General features: G+C 53.9%; 3 protein-coding genes across 3 annotated transcripts; 2 read left to right on the forward strand and 1 right to left on the reverse strand.

Annotated features, from left to right (window-relative positions):
* Positions 1-1,376: 1,376 nt before the first annotated feature.
* Positions 1,377-4,085, forward strand: LOC142357819 (uncharacterized). Its single transcript, XM_075409339.1, has 7 exons — positions 1,377-1,446; positions 1,571-1,883; positions 2,218-2,319; positions 2,657-2,796; positions 3,064-3,151; positions 3,470-3,721; positions 3,988-4,085. The coding sequence occupies exons 2-7, from the start codon at positions 1,623-1,625 to the stop codon at positions 4,033-4,035; spliced, it is 891 nt and encodes a 296-aa protein (XP_075265454.1). The 5' UTR covers positions 1,377-1,446; positions 1,571-1,622; the 3' UTR covers positions 4,036-4,085.
* Positions 4,086-5,033: 948 nt separating this feature from the next.
* LOC142357818 (uncharacterized) lies at positions 5,034-6,343 on the reverse strand. Its single transcript, XM_075409338.1, has 3 exons — positions 5,996-6,343; positions 5,852-5,885; positions 5,034-5,482 (listed from the first exon to the last, which is right to left on the reverse strand). The coding sequence occupies exons 1-3, from the start codon at positions 6,187-6,189 to the stop codon at positions 5,180-5,182; spliced, it is 531 nt and encodes a 176-aa protein (XP_075265453.1). The 5' UTR covers positions 6,190-6,343; the 3' UTR covers positions 5,034-5,179.
* Positions 6,344-10,430: 4,087 nt separating this feature from the next.
* LOC142357817 (uncharacterized) lies at positions 10,431-16,457 on the forward strand. The gene is made up of 10 exons (XM_075409337.1): positions 10,431-10,588; positions 10,719-11,224; positions 11,412-11,678; positions 11,960-12,399; positions 12,525-12,669; positions 12,761-12,893; positions 12,995-13,710; positions 13,882-14,794; positions 15,044-15,486; positions 15,632-16,457. The coding sequence occupies exons 2-10, from the start codon at positions 10,739-10,741 to the stop codon at positions 16,391-16,393; spliced, it is 4,305 nt and encodes a 1,434-aa protein (XP_075265452.1). The 5' UTR covers positions 10,431-10,588; positions 10,719-10,738; the 3' UTR covers positions 16,394-16,457.
* The last annotated feature ends 464 nt before the right edge of the window (positions 16,458-16,921 follow it).

Raw genomic sequence — 16,921 nt, forward strand, 5'->3', positions numbered from 1 at the left:
CTTGCAAGAACATACTCGACCCACCCACCTCTTTGGAATTCTTGCTTGACGCTGCACAACCCACGTGCATGCATTCACATGTTCCCACTGGTAGATATTATAATATAAATTATAAAGATAACAATACCTACTAGCTACAGGGTGTAGTAGGTACCCTACCAGCCAGGAGTGGCGACATGCGACTTGCGAGTGCCTAGCTGCGAGTACTGATGATAAGGATTATTTAAAACGATAATACTCGTACTAGTACTCTGTACTAGTACTAGAGCGCGGAGGTCCCACATGCCGGCCAGCATGCTAGTACGTTAATAAAGTAATAGTACTCGTACTCGTACAAAGCTTGAATAACCGGCAACTTGTAGGTCTCCCTCCTTGTAGGGTAGGGTTGACCTACCTACTTAGCCTGTAGCTGGGTAGGGTACTGGGTAGGTAATAGGTAGGTACCTAACCTGGACAAGCAGCAGGGACCCTCCTGGTACAGTACAAGTGAGGGGGATGGTTACAGAGGGGGCGGGGCCGTGAGGCACAGGCTAGGGGGACTCGGACCGTACAGTCTTAGTAGTACTCCTGGTACAAGTAGCCAGTAGGGTACTCATACGTACTACAAAACCAGAAGCGTCACCTGCTTCACCCATTACGCAAGCTTACGAAATTTGGCATGTAGGGTACATTATTGTACTGTGGTAGCTCCTGAGCTCCAGGCTCCTGAGTGATGACCGGCTGAAACAGCAGCACAAAAAGAGCGCACAACATGGTCTGGCTGACAATTCTGCAGCACCCTGAGACTTGGGAGTCAGAACCACGCCTGGACAGGCGGGCGAGCTGCAAGTCCCTACTTGAAGTAATTCACTGCCAACAAGGTGCCCTCTACTACCCCAGCCAGGAAATCGGATTTAGCGGCAGGGGGCGAGCGGGAGAACGTAGTGAAAAAACTGACGCAACGCTTCGACAGTACATTCCGAGAGCTAGAAGACACAGGTCATCAGCGGAGGCTAGCGGCTGATCTCCGGGCCCGCTTCTCTTGGCGGCAGCGATCTTTTCTAACGGAGAAGGATAGCTTGTCGGAATTTCCCATGGCCACCGCCACTACCGCAGCTAGCAGCGGCGTGGGTGCCGCAACAGCAACTCGAGGCACAGCTGCGCTGCAGTCCAACCTGTCGTGGTATGTATGTTGCACGTGCAGTCACCCACCTGGCTACTCCTGCAGGTTTCTCAATTGTTATCACCCGCTCTTTTCCGAACTAGCCATGCTTCAGGTCCTCCATTTTTACAGTGCAGTAAATCATGGCCTCTAGCCAGGGACACCTAACCATGTCATGCTGACTGAGTGCCAACTGCTGTGCTGTGTGCTTAACGGCCCCACAGGTGGTCTCAGTGCTTGCGATGGCGCCAGACCAGCGCACATGAAGCCCTTACAGCTGAGGAGAGACTCCTCGCGGTTCGCAGGTGCGGTGTATGATACAAGTGGTGCTTGGACTGCCCTCAATGCCCCATCTCGCCTCCCCCCCCCCCTGAGGACACTCGATTTCACAATTGTACGTGCCCTGAAACTGTGTGCTCTGGGATACAGCGGAGAGTCTCCCGTCAAGGTCCAAGATGTGAAGCTCCCTTCTGGTCATAGTATGCATACCTACACGTCGGTGGGGTCCATTCCGGACCGGTCATCTCCGATGGTTTGCATTCCCGGGTATGGGGCAGGGGTAGGCTTCTTCTGGAAGAACCTGGAAGGCCTACGGGCTCTCGATGACCTGTATGCTGTCGACCCTCTCGGCACCGGCTTGTCCAGCCGCCCCCCGTTCAATGCCAAAACCACAGTAGATGCCGAGGAGTTCTTCATCAAGGCACTCTTGGAGTGGCGCCAAGCAGTGGGCATTGACAAGATGGTGCGGACCCTACCTTCTCTGTCTCTCTCGGCATCTCTATCTCTCTTCCCTCCTCCCCGTGTGCCCTCTCGATGACATCGTCACTGGTGAATTCACAACGAGTCCCTTTCCATCCCATCTCCTATCCCCCCCCCCCCCCCCCCCCCCCCCCCTTCTGTCTGTCTGTCTGTGTCCCTCTGTACAACCTCTGACGCTAGTCAAACAGGGCACACTGAATCTTCTCTATACCATATTTAGCAGCTTGAAGTACCACAGGCAACTTTTTGCCAATCGCCAATGCAGGTGGTTCTCGTCCTTGAATGTCTCCCGCTCTCTGCTGTGGGACTTTCTTCAGGTGCTTGTCGGCCACAGCATGGGCGGCTACCTCGCCACAGTGTATGCGCTCAAGCACCCTGAGCATGTGAAGCACCTCATCCTGGTTTCTCCCGCCGGAATTGTGAGTCACCAGACGCGTTCCCAGTCCCCTTCCGCCCAGCCACCTCCTCGCCCATGTCCTTTGCCTCCATCCCAGCTCGCCCCCATTTCTTCATACGGTTTGTGAAGAGTTTGGACGCCCCTCCCCCTATCCCCTCTACATTATGCTGCCCTTTGTTGAGTCACAAACTGGCCTAGCCCCCCCCCCCCCCCCCCCCTGGCCCCTTCTTTTCAATTGTCTTAGCTTCGTCTGTAGTCTTCGCCGCCTGCCCTCCAAAGCTGCCTTGACTGATGTTGCCTGGCTGGGGTGGTTGCCGCAGCCTGAAATGCCGAACGACTGGGAGCCCAAGGCCGTGCAGTCGTCTATGTCTGTGTCTGGCCTTCTCTGGCGCGCCGCAAAGGCGTCATGGAACTCTGGTCTCACGCCTGGAACAGTCACGCGGACCCTCGGCCCATGGGGACCAAAGCTTGTGGATCGGTATGTTAGCCGGCGTTTCAGGTGTTGCCCCCCCCCCCCCCCCCCCCCCTCTCTCCCCACCCACCCCACCAACCCCTTTGTGGCGTTTCGGCTGAGCTGAGAACAGTGGTGGACAACAGCTGCAGCAACAGAAATGTGGCTGGTTGCATGTGCGATATTTGTCTGAACGAAATAGGGCAGCGGCGTGTCGCAAAGGGGGGGTGGGGGGGCAGTTAGGGACGTACTTACCATGATTGGTGATTGGCAGAGCATGTCAATAACCGACACGCGGGATGTGTATCCGTGCAGATACACCGGTGAGGGGCTCACTGACGCGGAGGTGGAAGCCTTCCGCGACTACCAGTATCACATCCTTGCGCAGAACGGAAGCGGCGAGGTGAGCGGCACAGCTGCCGATGTCTTGTTTGTACCTGACTGGAAACGGCTCCACCATGGCCGCGGGGTTCTGCTTTGTCTCGTCTCCCCCCCCCCCCCCCCCCGGCTTTTGACCACAGCTCGTTCCCCCCTCCTTTGCTTCCCTGTCCCTTTCCTTTCCCATCCGACACCATGCCATACCTTCCCTTCCCTCTCCTGCACTCCCCTCCGCTTCTGGTCGCCCCTCTCTTATTGAGAGATGTTTCTGGCACATGGACACCCACGTGCTACACACCGTATTGACGTCTGACCCAGCCTGCTGCCTTGCCGACCTGAACAGCATGCCCTGCGGCACATCCTTCAGCCGTTTGCGTGGGCCAAGAGCCCGCTTGAGCACCGAATTCAGGATCTGAAAGTGCCGGTCACTTTCATCTATGGCGATAAGGATTGGATGCTGAACATCGATGAAAATGCGCCGTCAAGAGCTGTGAAGAACTTGAGCCAGGCGTCCGCCTCACCGCCGGCGTCTCCATTGGATCGGAAGATTCTGACTGTGCCTGACGCCGGGCACTATGTGTTCATAGACCAGCCGGTGAGGGCACCCACACCACACAGTGCTGACCTTCGAGAAAACCTGACATGCCCAGTGCTTGTCCCTCCCCCCAAGCCCACCACGCCAAACACACACACACACACACACACACATACACACCTCCCCACCTTCCTTGACAAGAGGTTGTCCCACGCACGCTAGGTTGCTGGCAGCATGGTGGCTGTATATATTGCCGGTTACAGGCCCGGCCCGGTGATCACTTCCCTTCTCGATCTCACGCGTGTCAATCTATCTGTCTCTTGCAGGACCGGTTCAAAGCCATCATGGACCAAATTTACGAAGGCCTTGCCTAACCCATTAATTACATTGAGACCACCGCAGGGTAAAAGCAGGGTAGGAGGGCGCCATATTCACACCAATTTATAGACACTATGTTACTAGGTTTGTACGGTTGGCACGTTGCTATATATAAATTCAAGTATGTTGCGTGCAAAATGAGTTTGCATTGCCGCTCGAGTCTATTCTGCCCAGTGGTGTCGTCCTCGTGATATATTGGCTTTGTTGGGTGCCGAGCGGGCTGAAAGTCCTTCAGGAGCCGCAAAAAGAACTGGGCCATCGCTGTGCATTGATGGATGTGGAAGATGGGCTTGGAAGATCCGAGCTGTGCTGCCCGTTGCTGTCCATGCATGTGAACTGGTTGCTGTTGTTGCGCCGGTGTGCCTTATATGGACGCTCACTGCCCCCCCCCCCCCCCCCCCCCTCTTCTCTCCATCCTGACCCACAACATCACAAGCAGGCTGGAACTGAGGCTGGTGTGTGTGTGAGAGAGAGAGGGGGGGGGGAGGGAGATAGAAGAGGGGAGCACGGTCAGAGGCAACTTCACGAAAGGGGGCACGGCGTTTTTCAGTTCACTGGCCTGGGCACGGCAGCTGATCTTCCACTGCAAAGCCCGCATTTTGCAGGCCGGCAGAATACGAGCGAAGTGACTGCTGCTGCCTCCCTTTACGCTCGTGCATGGCTAGGTGGCATGTACCTGTCATATCACCACCGGCCCCACACACCTTCCTGCGGGGTAGGGTGGCACCCCAACCAAAATGCAGCGAGACACTGTATCACCTCATGGTCACGACCCTGCGCCACATATGTGTGTCTGGCAACGCATCAGCCACGATGGGACAAGTGAGCATTCGTGTTTGCCTGGACAGTTCCTGCTCGTGAAAACCGCTCAACCATAGAAATGCATTCTGCAGATGCCATCGCGCGTCCAAGGAACTGAACAGAGGCACAGGCAGATGCGAGCATCGCAGTTTTCAATTAAGGCACAGTATACATTACAGTTATGGGGACAGGCTTAGACTCGTTACTTGTGGGGTGAATATTGGCGGTATCAGCGTAACCTGACCATTTCAAGTGGTGGTTCTGGTAGTTGCAGGAGAGCAGGGGAGGTGTTTGGCAAGGAAGAAAAGGGTAGCCTCACACCCAAGCCTCATTGGGACATCACGCCACCACCGCCCCGCCCATGTCTGAGAAGGTAATTGTCTGCGCAGAGACCGAGGGCTGTGCTCCGCTTCCCATTGTCATGACTGGGAGCGGGATATAAACCACTGCAACGGAGTCTACAGCGCCGACGTGAGAGCCTCCTGTAGCCTCAAGTCCGTTGCCCTCGCACAACAGCCGGGAGGTGAAGTGGAGCTTGTAGTTTGTGCCTGCCACCACTTGTTGGCAGGCGCCGAGGAGCTCCGGCTGTCCCAGGGTGGGCGTCTTGCCATTCCCGCACGCAGCATTGAGTACCTGGGGCATCTGCAACACCAGGTCTCCAGTCAGTGACGCCAGCAGTGGAAAGGCAGTGTTCTGTTTTGATGGGCATATGTCTGTGCATTTGCCTGACCGGGTGCCTGGTTGGGCAAACAGCTGCTTGCACGCCTGCATGTCCGCCCATACACCTGTCTGCCTCTCTGCGCAACCCTCTTTCGTCTGCGTGCGTGCCTGCCTGGCCTGCTGAATCCTCACAGACGCGGCGGACATAAAATGCAGAGTGGAGTGGAGCTGCCGGCTTTCGCGTGCTGTGCTGCTTGCTTCCTATCCGGAAGTTCTGCGGGTTCTTTTTGTCTCCCAAGACATGCAGAGGCTATTGTGGAAAGATCCCATGCAATCTCTCGTGAGTCTCACCTCCTTGATGCCTGCCTGACCCCAAGCTATGTACCTGCAGTGGGCAAAGGAACCACGCTCAGCGCTGGGAACAAGGCCACAAGGAAGATACGTGACCGGACGTGGGTGGCCATATAGCGAGAAGTAAGCGGACGCAGAGCTTACAGCGCCGCTTTGACATCAAAGTCCAGCTCCGCGGCTGTCAAGCCAGTCGGTAAAGGCTGGAATCCTCCAGGGAGCCCGTTGCCTGCCTGGCACAACGCGTCCCCTTCTGTCTCCGTGGCTCCCGCAGTTGACAAAGCAGCGAGGAGCAGAAGGGGCCCGAAAAGCCAACGTAAAGAAGAAACGGCAGCAGCCATCTTCAAAATGGTGTTTCGGTACGACGGAATCGACCCCAGCCGTGCAGTGTGGCGCGTCTACTCGAGCTCGAATGAGGTGACTGATGAATCTGAACAGAGTGAGCGACAGGTAGCTGTGGTACCAGTCCTAGCTTGTCGCGAAAAACCGTTGCGCACCCGGGCGCGCCCGACGTTTTCATGGGCTTGCGCGCGAACGGGTGGTTACGAGTTCAGTGTTCACAACTCGATATGCAGTGTATATTGGGACCCGTGCGCATACTACTACTGTAGTAGCGATATATTTATTTATCCAACTGACAAGAATCAAATAGCGTTAGTAGTACCCTACTCGTAGCATTTATATTAGGGGGTCCCCTTAGGGGACACATGCATCTGACTCCCACAGAGTCCCTGGCCGGCCGGGGGTATCGGCCGTGGCTCGACCCTCCTGCCAGGCCGGGGGTGTTTCTCCACCAAAACGCAATTCCTTGACAGTTTTCTAGATCTGCGCCGGAAAGCCGCCATAAAACTCAGAAAATTGGCCACTACTAGGTACGGTAGCTAGGATAGTGTACTGTAGCGATATTATTCTCCTGGCAGTTCACGATCGACCCATTCGACCCGCCTGAGGTGCCAGGACCTCAAATGTGTGATGGGATGGTTACAGGGGGGGCGGGGCCGCTAGGCACAGGTGACAGGGACCTCAAATGTGTAGGACACGGTGTAAATAATGTAATGGCAGGGTGTGCAACTGCTAGCATTGTACGAGTACCCGGATACTAGGGAAGGACACAGTACTCGCGATTCGCCGGGGTAAGTGAAGAGTGAAGTACTGGAAAGCGCATCCAAGCAAACCCCACGACACATGTACTCGTACGTGACGGGATAGTTACAGGAGGGCCGGGGCCTGGGGGGCAAAGCCGGAATGAGACCGTACCGGCTAGTACAGGTCAGAGGGGTAAAGGGTCTGTAGCAGCCGCTGGGAGAGGGTATTATGGAGCCAGGTACTAAGGCGCTGGGTCCACAGTCGGACCCAGTGCGCAACTAGTGCAGCGGGGGGTACAGCAGGCCAGGACGGTGGGGCTGAAGGTGTCCAAAACGTACACCACGTTCAGCCAGTTCGCGCAGTAAAGCGACGTAAAAGTGGGCGCCGATGCGCCCACCCTCCTCTATCACGGCAGGGACGAGACGATGGCGCGGGCAGACAGGAGTGGGGGAGGAGGCATCCGCTGACAGTTTTTCCTCCTCCTGGCAGGAAGCCGCGTGGCCAGGGGAGCGGGAGCGGGAGCTATCGCGGGTGGCGGTATTAGTAAACACCCCCACCACGGAGCCATCGACCAGCAGGTGCCGGCCAGGACCGGTGTAGCCGAGCCAGATGACATCCCCAGGGCGGGTCTTGTCGGAACGTAGTCCCTGTAACTCAAACTTAACGTCCTCCTTCCGAGCCCCGCATTCCGCGAAAATCGAGCGAATGAGGCGGGCCAGGCCGGCGTGTTGGGCATGGCGGGCAGCGCCCGGCATGGGACAGCGGGGGACGTGGCGCTCCAGGGCCTCGTCATGGTCGGGGTGCAGGCCACAGATCGGGCAGGAGTCCCCAGCACCAAGGCAGGCCGAGCCCAGAGTGGCCAGGCCCACAGCCCGTCGGACAGACGCGCGGTGCACATCCGGGTGAGCATCATAGCCGCGGGGTGTGTCAGAAGTCAAAAAGGAGACGCTGCCACGGCCAGAGTGGGACAACAGACGGATGCGCTCGGCCTGGGGGGAAGAGCGGTAGAGGTCGAAGAAGGACCGCCAGGAGACGATCAGGTGGCCTAGCCGATGAGACACCTTACGTAGGCCAGCTGTGGCGGAGGCGGGGGCCTCGTGCAAATCCGGCAGGAAGTCCAGGGAAAGCCGAGGGGGGTTGGCCTGGGGGGAAGGGTGGGGGGAGCCCGCGCGGGCCAGGGTGGGGCCAGTGGGGGCCACTTGATCGGCTATCTCTATCTCCCAGGGTTGGAAAGATCGAGGCCATGAGCTCGGACATGTACTCGTACGTAGAGCATGCACCCCCGCATACGCTCGAACCACATCACCAGCAAATAAGGGGGCCTTCGGGCACCCCTCACTAGTCACTCCTCAGGGACCTGGGTAGTGGGTGTACATTAGGAGTGAAGGTCACGTACATATCCACGTCACCTGCAGTACGGGCCACGTTTGATGTACGGCCGTGCGGCGGGCGTCCAATCAATGTACCCCGTACCTGCCCTACCTACCCTACGTAACTCGTGTAGGGTACCCTACCGTCTAGCTCAGGATCGACATGATCGATCACTAGTAGCTAGGGTAGGTAGTAGGTACTATTTACTGACATGAGCTGTTATTTTTTCACCCCCGGGAGAAGGTGGCTCGAAAAACCCCTGCCCCCGAGCCGAGACACATGACGTACATGAGCTGTATTCAATTATAATGAGATTATACCTGGCCTTAGAAATTTTCTAAATAGTTTATTTTAAAAACTACTGAAATTTTAGTGTTAATTTTCTGCCCCCGATAATGTATTTTCCACGGTGTTAAGAGCAAAGCCCGAGAAATAAACTCTAGACTGCTCTGAATGCGACGCAAGACGGAACATTCAAGCCGCAATCGCATCCCAAAGGCACTTTGTAGTGATGGGATGTCATTGAATGAGTGAATATTGACTTGCAAGGGCTTCGTGGGATGTGCTTGACAACCTCTCGCCACTCGGGTGCGGCCACTGACGAGACCGCGCGGACCGGCCGCGCCATGGCGGGGGAGAGGCTCGCTGGAAATAAATTGGAGGGAAAATTATTAGAAAATAACTCATTTAGAAAATTACTTGAAAATTTCAGTAAATTTATACCCCCCGATACTAAATTACATGAAATAAACCAGGTATAAATGAGATACAGAACTCAGAAGGCAGGCAGGAGGTCGGTAGGGTACCTACCTACACTGCAGTACCTACCGAGTACCCGGTGAATGATGATAGGTTGATTACAGCCCGGGCCGGAGTACCAGGTACCAATACAGTACCTGCCCCGTAGGTAGGTACATGACGGAGATTTACATCACACATACCCTACCCTACGTCCCTACCTACCTACAAGCTACGAGTACAGCCTACATGTGACACTTTGGGGGTACGAGTAGGGACTCTCCAGACTTTGGAAATTGGAGTCTCTAGATTCTACGAGTATGTAGAGAAGGTACCTACCCTACCTACGTTGGTACCTACCCTACCCTTTCCTACCTTTCCTACCTTTCCTACCTTTCCCTACCTACGTTGGTACCTACCCTACCTACGTTGGTACCTACCCTACCCTTTCCTGACCTGCGCCCTATGGCCCCGGCCCTCCTGTAACCATCCCGTCACCTAGGTACGTTGGTACACCGGACACCGGTAGCGTATCTACCCTGCCTATACCTGCGCCGATTAATTAATTCGAAAATAAAATTATTTAATTAATATTAATTGACTATTAATTAAACCCCCCTCATAATAAAGTAAATGAGGCACAATGCTTTTAATATATTCATAGCATGCTGCTTCCTGCATGGCAGTTGGATGTAGGCTGCAGCAAAGTGCAAGTTACACCGGGTATCTTCCCATCCCCCGACACCCTCACAGTTTTTATACGTCCCATAATAGCTTCACTCATCAATCATCTCCAACCAAGTCTACCACATTGGTATTAGAGCTAGTTTGGCCACCAGAAGTAGAAGGTCCGGCCTAAGCGGCTTGATCGGTAGCGCCCCCCTCATCATCACCAGCAGCAGAGGCAATCCTGTCTAACTCATCTATTGCATCTGAGAGGGCGTCCTCGACCATATATTTCACCACATCAACATGAAGTTGTTCAGCGGCCGCGCACTGGCCCACGCCAGATCACGGCAAGCGCCCCACCCGGTGTCGACCGGTCGGGCGGGCTGGGCCTGGCTGCCTCGCCGCACGACTGCCAGAGTTAATTAATACTTATTTTTTGTTTTATTAATTAACTATTAATTAATATTAATTAAACCCCCCAAGAATAAAATAAGGTTATTTTACCACCTATAACCCTGCCTCGCTAGCTCCTTAAAATTCGGTCTCGGGGTCGCCAGAATGAACCCTACACGGGCTACACTCTACAGCGACAGCCATTTTTTATTTACATGAGGCCGTTTACGGTAGGGCAGTACTTTTGACCCCCATATCCGGCAATTTCACGTACAGATGTTGCCAGTACCCTACCGGCTCCCGGCCAGTACGAGTACCGGACATCCCCGGCCAGAGGCTAGTCACGTACCTAATCGCTGCCCGCCACGGAAGCCGCGGCGCCAGAAACCCACGCATCCTAAGCATCCTTGGGAAACCAGCGGCACAGTGAGAATCAGCGCCTTCGAATTGCTCTGTCTGAACGGCTGCACGACAAACTATGAGGTATTCCCTCGCCTACCTTGCGCACACCCCACCAAAATTCGATCATCGCGAGCGGCCTGTGGACATAGTACTGCACGCAGTACAGTGACGCTGACGGTGTCTGACACTGCACTTGCCCTGCCCTGCCCAGGCTGTGACCCACGTTCGCTAATGGCCCCTGACAGTCACATACCAGACACGTTTTGGTGTCTGGCATGCGGCCAGCTCGAGCGCACAGGCGACACACCGCGAGTACGCCTAGTTTGCAAGGAGGATGGCCTGTTTGGTCGCCATCTCGTCGGCTCCGCTGTGCTGTGTCACCCCAGATTGCCCCCCCGGGATTTCAGCCTAGTTCCGTCGCAGATCACAGATGGAAAGGGGAGATGCACAGCAAGGAACGGCCTCCCATATGTAGGATACGTATGTAATGCAGGCTTCCAACGCAAAGACTCCTCCACACACCATCACCACAGTGGTGGTAAGGCAGCTAGAGAAGCTGCCAGATTGGCTGCTCCCCAGACTAGGCAGCAAGCCCAGGCGCAGGAGTCTCAGCGAGTTCAGGCCTTGAGACAATCGTGGGAGAAAGAGAGGTCTGAACTGCTCCAGTCTCAGCAACATATGCATGAGAGGCTTATTGCTGCTGAGGAAGAGCTGCAGGTAATATGTGGCACTGTTCATCACAGGCACAACAACCTTCGCAGTGCCACATGTTTGAATGCATCACAGACGCATTGTTGCAATTGAATGTTGTTTGTGCCCACACATGGAACGGAGATTTGCTTGTTCACTTGTTGTCTGAGCGTATGTATGTTTGGTTGTTTGTGCATGCCGCATGGTCCCATAGACAGCAGACCACACAGCTAGGGTGCAGCATCAACGACTACTTGATAGCTGTGCAGAAGCACACGCAAAGTGGATGGCTGCGCACAACATAGCCTTGCGACAAAAGGAGATTTTACAGCAATCGGAGAACAAGATTGCTGTTTTGGATCTCCGCCTTGCAGAAGCTGAGGCTCAAAAGGCACGAGCAGAGAGGCTGAAAGACAACCAAGCTGGCCTCCTGCGGGCCCAGCAGTCGAAATATGCACAGCAAAGGACTCTTGACAACAAGGTATGTCTCTCCGTCTGTTTGCGTGTCCGTTTGCCGCATGCCAACCTGCCCATCCATATGCCTTCTTTCTGTTTGTCTGTGTTTGTGTTTCTTTGTTTGTCTATCAATCCATCTGTCCGCTGTGTCCCTAGCTATGTGTTTGGCTCTGTGTGTGTGTGTGTGTGTGTGTCTAAATGTATACATATCACCCCTGCGTGTGTATGCTTACATACCATGAACTATATTTTTGCACGTGCATGTGCAGTCCTCAATCTTGCTGTGCGATCCGCATGTTGTTGTAGGTTATCTCAGGGGTCGATACTGGTGCAAAAGTGTACGCAGCATTGGGTCTGCGATACAATCGAGATGGCTCCCAAATTTCTGGCGTTGATACTTCCTTTCACAAGGAGCTTTGTGACATGGGGGAGCGTCGGTTGCGTGATCTGCTGCAGAAGCTGGAACAGCCTGTAGTCACCGTGGTCAGTCCATTCCACCGTGATGTGGCTCCCTTGCTCCGCCTGCTCGCAGACAAAATAGATGCTGGTGGTAGGCAGTCATCCAAGCGGCGGATTGTTACTGCTGCTCTGGCGGACCTGCCCTTGGTCAAGGACGTCGTGGCTGAGTTGAATGCTACTGATGACCGCGAGGAGGAGAGACGGCTGCTCAGTATACTAACCCAGTCATTCAGCAAGGCAGAACTCAACAATGATTTGGGCTTGGCCAAGGCTGTCAGTAAAAACAAGTGGGTACCTGTGCCATGCCTGATCTCCCACTACTCATTGTTGGTAGTGCATTGATATCCCAAGTGCCTTTTCCTTGAACGACCGCCAAATGCATATTGCATGATGTGGCGTATATCTTGTGCAGGTTTCGCCAGGCGCGAGCCCATGCTAGGGCGTATGGTGCGGGCACCACCAAGCCAGCTCTGTTGTCGAAGATTACACGCCAGCGTGTTCATGCCACACAATTTGAACATGCATTGAAGTGGATTTGCAATCCAAGCAACATGCAGGTGCAGAATGCCCCCCCTATTTTCTGAGGCACCTGTAGCCATAGCTACCAGTATGTGTTGTCTCATTGATACATCACTGTGTGGTACGTAGGATGTGGCTTTCGGACAGAAGGATATTTCACTGTCAGATGGTACACGCCTTAGTGTCCCCAGCACATTGCGAAAAGTCTTGAGATCTGAGCTATGGCGAGAGTATTTACAAGCTAACACAGATCCAGAAACAGGCAAGCCCTTAGCCCTGGTTTCATTGTGCAGAGGCCTCATGTTCATTTCTTCAAGTTGTAGCTTGCCTGACCTCTGACAAAACTTTTCATTATTTTGGCAGGGAAACCAATGCCCGGTACTCTCAAGCGCAGCAAGTTCATGAAAATGGCAAAGGTCGCGACCGGTGGTCAGCAGAAGGTGCTTACAGGCCTTGACAACATCTCACAACGGTTTGGCCACGAGAACTTCCAGCACCTACGGCGTCTTGTGGAGCGTGTGTATGACGCTGCGCCGCATTTACTAGCAGACCACAAGGAGAATCTCCTTGGTAGAATCGATGAGTACGAGTATTTCCTGAAGCGGCGGATGACAACACATTTACAGCCTACGTCTCGTGTGTCAGCCCATTGCATCACTCGTATGCTTGGGGGCCTCACTAGCACTGCTGCGTCGGCCTGCCCAAAGTGCAGGCCAGACAAGAAGTGCAAGCCGTGCCAGGAACGTCTGGTATACTGCAATGACTGCCCCGAATCGTGCCAGGACCATCGTGAACATTGCCCCCAATGTGACGAGCTCTTCGGCATTTACGCAGAGCTTCATGCCATGATTCAACTGGCCCGAGGTCTGCCAGCAGATCAGATTACCCCCACAGCTGTGGACGGAGATGGCGACCTGGATTTATTTCCTATTTCTCCCACCACATCTGATGAACAACAGGAAGTCACTCCTCAGAGCTTGATGAACGAGCTTTTGAACGATTTCTGTGTGTTGGGGAAGCGGTATCGCGCCCGCACCGAGAAGTATATTGCTCATCTTGTCCGCGCCCATGTTGAGCAGGTAAGCCGGCTATTTGACCGCCGTATATACGCACACAGTGAGGAACCATGCCATTGCAGTCGAAAACACATACAAATATAGCTTGCCACCGGGGCTGGTTGGGTACCCTAGGCTTGTCTACTGTGCATGCTGTAACATGCGATGTTGAGTCGCGTGTGTCATTTTCTGTAGGAGCTCAAAACCCTCCGGCGGGAGCAGCTTCGCACTGACGACTACATCCTTGTCATCGATTGGAAGATGAAGTGGTTGGCTATGGTCTGGAGAGAGACTCAGCAAGAATGGTTTGGAAAGGCAGGGATCCCATGGCATGGTGGCATGGCCCTGATGAAGTATGTCCCAGAAGAAGGCGAGGAGGAGGACAGCCTTGATGATTACACAATCCTGTACTTCGATTTCATCACAGACCACAAGAAAGAAGATGGCTTCTCTGTGGTCTCTATGCTAGAAGGCATGATCCATTTGATGAAGGGGCTTCACCCTGAGCGCACCAAGGTTGGGATTGAGTCAGATGGTGCAGGATGCTACTCCGGGAAGTTTGCTCGTCTGGCCATACCGATGCTGTCTGAGATCACTGGAGTCCAGGTGCTTTACCATTCCACAGGGGAGGCACAGTGCAACAAATCTATGCTTGACAACCACTTCGGCATAGCTGGACCCGCTGTGACGGCAGTCGTTGCAAGTGGAAGACAGGATGCCACTACAGCTCGAGATGTTGTGGTAGCCCACCAGAGGAGTACGGCGATTGCGAACACTGTGGTTCGGGAGGTGGAGATAGACCGCAGCAATGAAGGCATCCTTCAGCCCAACGCTTTGAAGAAGCCAGATATCTCCGTCCGAAGCATCGCCCTAACAACGATGGAGTATGGTCCGGACCGGAAGCTCTCTGGAGTGAGGTTCTTCAAGCATGCTGGCTTTGGGAGTGGGCAGCTTGTCACCAGAACAGCATTGAATGCAATGTGGCAGAAACCACAGGGCTCGACTGGTGTGGTGTTGATCGACTGGCCCCTCAATCATGAAGGCAATCCACCAGCCCCCGGTTGTGGTATCCGCTTGACGCTGCCGGCCAGTGGACGTGAACCCGGCGGTACGTATGTTCTTTCGTTGCCCATCTATGTGCCGTAGCCAATTGCCTTGCCCGCCTGCGAGACCCATGAGGGTCGAAACTGAGCCAATGCGTGGACAAATGGCTGATATCCGGATGTTGTGAATGATCATAGTAATGGCACAGTAGGTATTGTTGTCATGCCTTACATTCGAAGTATCACCGTACTAAGTGTGTCAATGCGTTGGTTCGACATCTTTGCTTGCATGTACTCGTGATGCGACCGTACAGCTGTCAATCCTGGTGGTCCTCCACAAGCCCAAGCACCCCCAGGAGGAGTTGAGGGGGCTAGTCTTGCTACAGAGGCCACCGCCTTCGACAATTCTGAAGTTGCCGGTGCTGGTGGTGGAGATGCTTCTTCCTGCGAAGAACAGCTTGGACTAGGCCGCGTGTTGGAGGGGGGCGGGTCCAGTACGACGCATCGCCGTACTGGGCATGGAGTGCCTGGCGAGCGCGGAAAGAAGATCAAGGCTGCTAAAGCATTGCAGAAGAAGGAAGAGGCAAATCGAAACAAGCGGATGAGAATTGAGATCGAGGAGTCCAAGCTTGCTGACCGGCAGAAACGAAGCAAGGGATTCTGGTGTGACCCGCCTTGCCGACACTTCACATTCACTAAGCGAATGATGGAGAGACACAAGGCCGACAAATCACGTTGTCCTGACATCTCTACGCAGGTACAGTATGCGCGGCATTTTTCTCCTTGTTGGCTGTGATGTTATTGTCATTATTCTATATACAGATTTACAGTAGAATTTGTAGAATAAAGCATTGCTAACTCCAATCGTGTTGTTCCAATCTGCTCAATTGCTGTATCTGAAGGTGTGGGGCTGGAAGCGTGCCAACAAGGTTGTGCGGCCGAGATACACTGGCATGGACCTCATAAAAAAGGTTGCTGCCAATCCTGTTAACGGTGTCAAGGCATTTGTCAAGCAAAGGATAGGCGAGGAGCATGCCGAAGCTCTGGATGATGCCGTTACGTCAGCTGCCCCTAGCCCCACCCAGTATGCTTCCAGTGAAAGTGATTCTGACAGTGCAACAGACGCTGGAGACTCTGCCGTGGCCGGCAGAGGTTGCCATTCGGCAGATGGCCATTACCACTTCGTGACACGTGCAGCTAGCCAGATGCGTGTCCCGCTTATCCCTTCAGGCCTCGCTATGAAATCTGGCGGGACCTCTAAGCCGGCGAAGACGAAGCACAAGAAGAAAGTGAAGCACACCCATGCACAGCTTTCGTTTTTGAAGTGGTGTTACCAACAAGGAGTCTTGAACAAGAACAACAAGATAGGACCAGCTCAAGCGCAAACTCTGATGCCACTGCTTGGCACTCTTCAAGGTGCGGAGAGATTTCCTACCGATCCATTCTGGGTTGCCAGTAGCATCAACGATCCAAGGACAGGGTTGCCGAGGCCAAAGTTTAGGCTTTGTGAATTGCTTGATCACTGGGATTTCCGACCATGGTTTTCCCAACAGAAGCAGGCATTTGATAAGAGAGTATCTGAACAGCTGCAACTGGCGATGAAGGAACAAATGAGCCCTTTGGACTTGGGTGGGAGCGATGATGAGGGGATGTTAGATGATTAGATCATTCGGACGAGTTGCTTCCAAATGGCAATCATTGTTGTAAGTCGTTCATGATATTTAGTATTGCTGTTGGGGAGCCCCTTCCCCACTGTAGCATCCCTTGGACCCTGGTACCTTCCCCCCTTGCACCCGCGAATTCCCTCTTTTACTTACGAGCATGTATACACATCTACAACGTACTCTCCCCCCTGTTTGAGCATAGACCCTTTTGAATTTAGTCCCCCAGATTTTTCAGCGTTTCAAACATATTGACAGGACAACGTACCCTACAATGTACTTTCAGTCCGCGTACTCTACTCCAATCTACCTCTCAGTGTACTCGTAGGTAGTAGGTAGGTAGGGTAGGGTACCTACCTGCATGCAGTAATAAGCCCGCATGCATATCAAAGCCTGCACATAAGGATACTACCTCGTACCCTACCTACTACATAAACAATAAGCCAACTAGTACTCTAGTATTATCACTCCTGGTATTATAGACGGATCACGGATTTCGCAAGCCGCAACCGTTTGTTAGACAGGCTCTAG

The sequence above is a fragment of the Convolutriloba macropyga genome, unplaced genomic scaffold (genome assembly GCF_964194025.1).
Source record: "Convolutriloba macropyga unplaced genomic scaffold, txConMacr16.3 SCAFFOLD_5467, whole genome shotgun sequence".
NCBI lineage: Eukaryota > Metazoa > Xenacoelomorpha > Acoela > Convolutidae > Convolutriloba > Convolutriloba macropyga.

Excerpts from the sequence above, each read along its gene's own strand:
- LOC142357818 (XM_075409338.1), bottom strand. The coding sequence starts at position 6,189 with ATGGCTGCTGCCGTTTCTTCTTTACGTTGGCTTTTCGGGCCCCTTCTG. Across the intron at positions 5,886-5,995 it reads TTTGATGTCAAAGCGGCGCT|GTACATAGCTTGGGGTCAGG; the intron begins GTAAGCTCTGCG and ends TGCCCACTGCAG. Across the intron at positions 5,483-5,851 it reads GTCAGGCAGGCATCAAGGAG|ATGCCCCAGGTACTCAATGC; the intron begins GTGAGACTCACG and ends CTGGTGTTGCAG.
- LOC142357817 (XM_075409337.1), top strand. The coding sequence starts at position 10,739 with ATGGCCCCTGACAGTCACATACCAGACACGTTTTGGTGTCTGGCATGC. Across the intron at positions 12,400-12,524 it reads AAGGCTGTCAGTAAAAACAA|GTTTCGCCAGGCGCGAGCCC; the intron begins GTGGGTACCTGT and ends TATCTTGTGCAG. Across the intron at positions 15,487-15,631 it reads GTCCTGACATCTCTACGCAG|GTGTGGGGCTGGAAGCGTGC; the intron begins GTACAGTATGCG and ends CTGTATCTGAAG.
- LOC142357819 (XM_075409339.1), top strand. The coding sequence starts at position 1,623 with ATGCATACCTACACGTCGGTGGGGTCCATTCCGGACCGGTCATCTCCG. Across the intron at positions 2,320-2,656 it reads TGGTTTCTCCCGCCGGAATT|TCGTCTATGTCTGTGTCTGG; the intron begins GTGAGTCACCAG and ends AAGGCCGTGCAG. Across the intron at positions 2,797-3,063 it reads TATGTTAGCCGGCGTTTCAG|ATACACCGGTGAGGGGCTCA; the intron begins GTGTTGCCCCCC and ends GTATCCGTGCAG.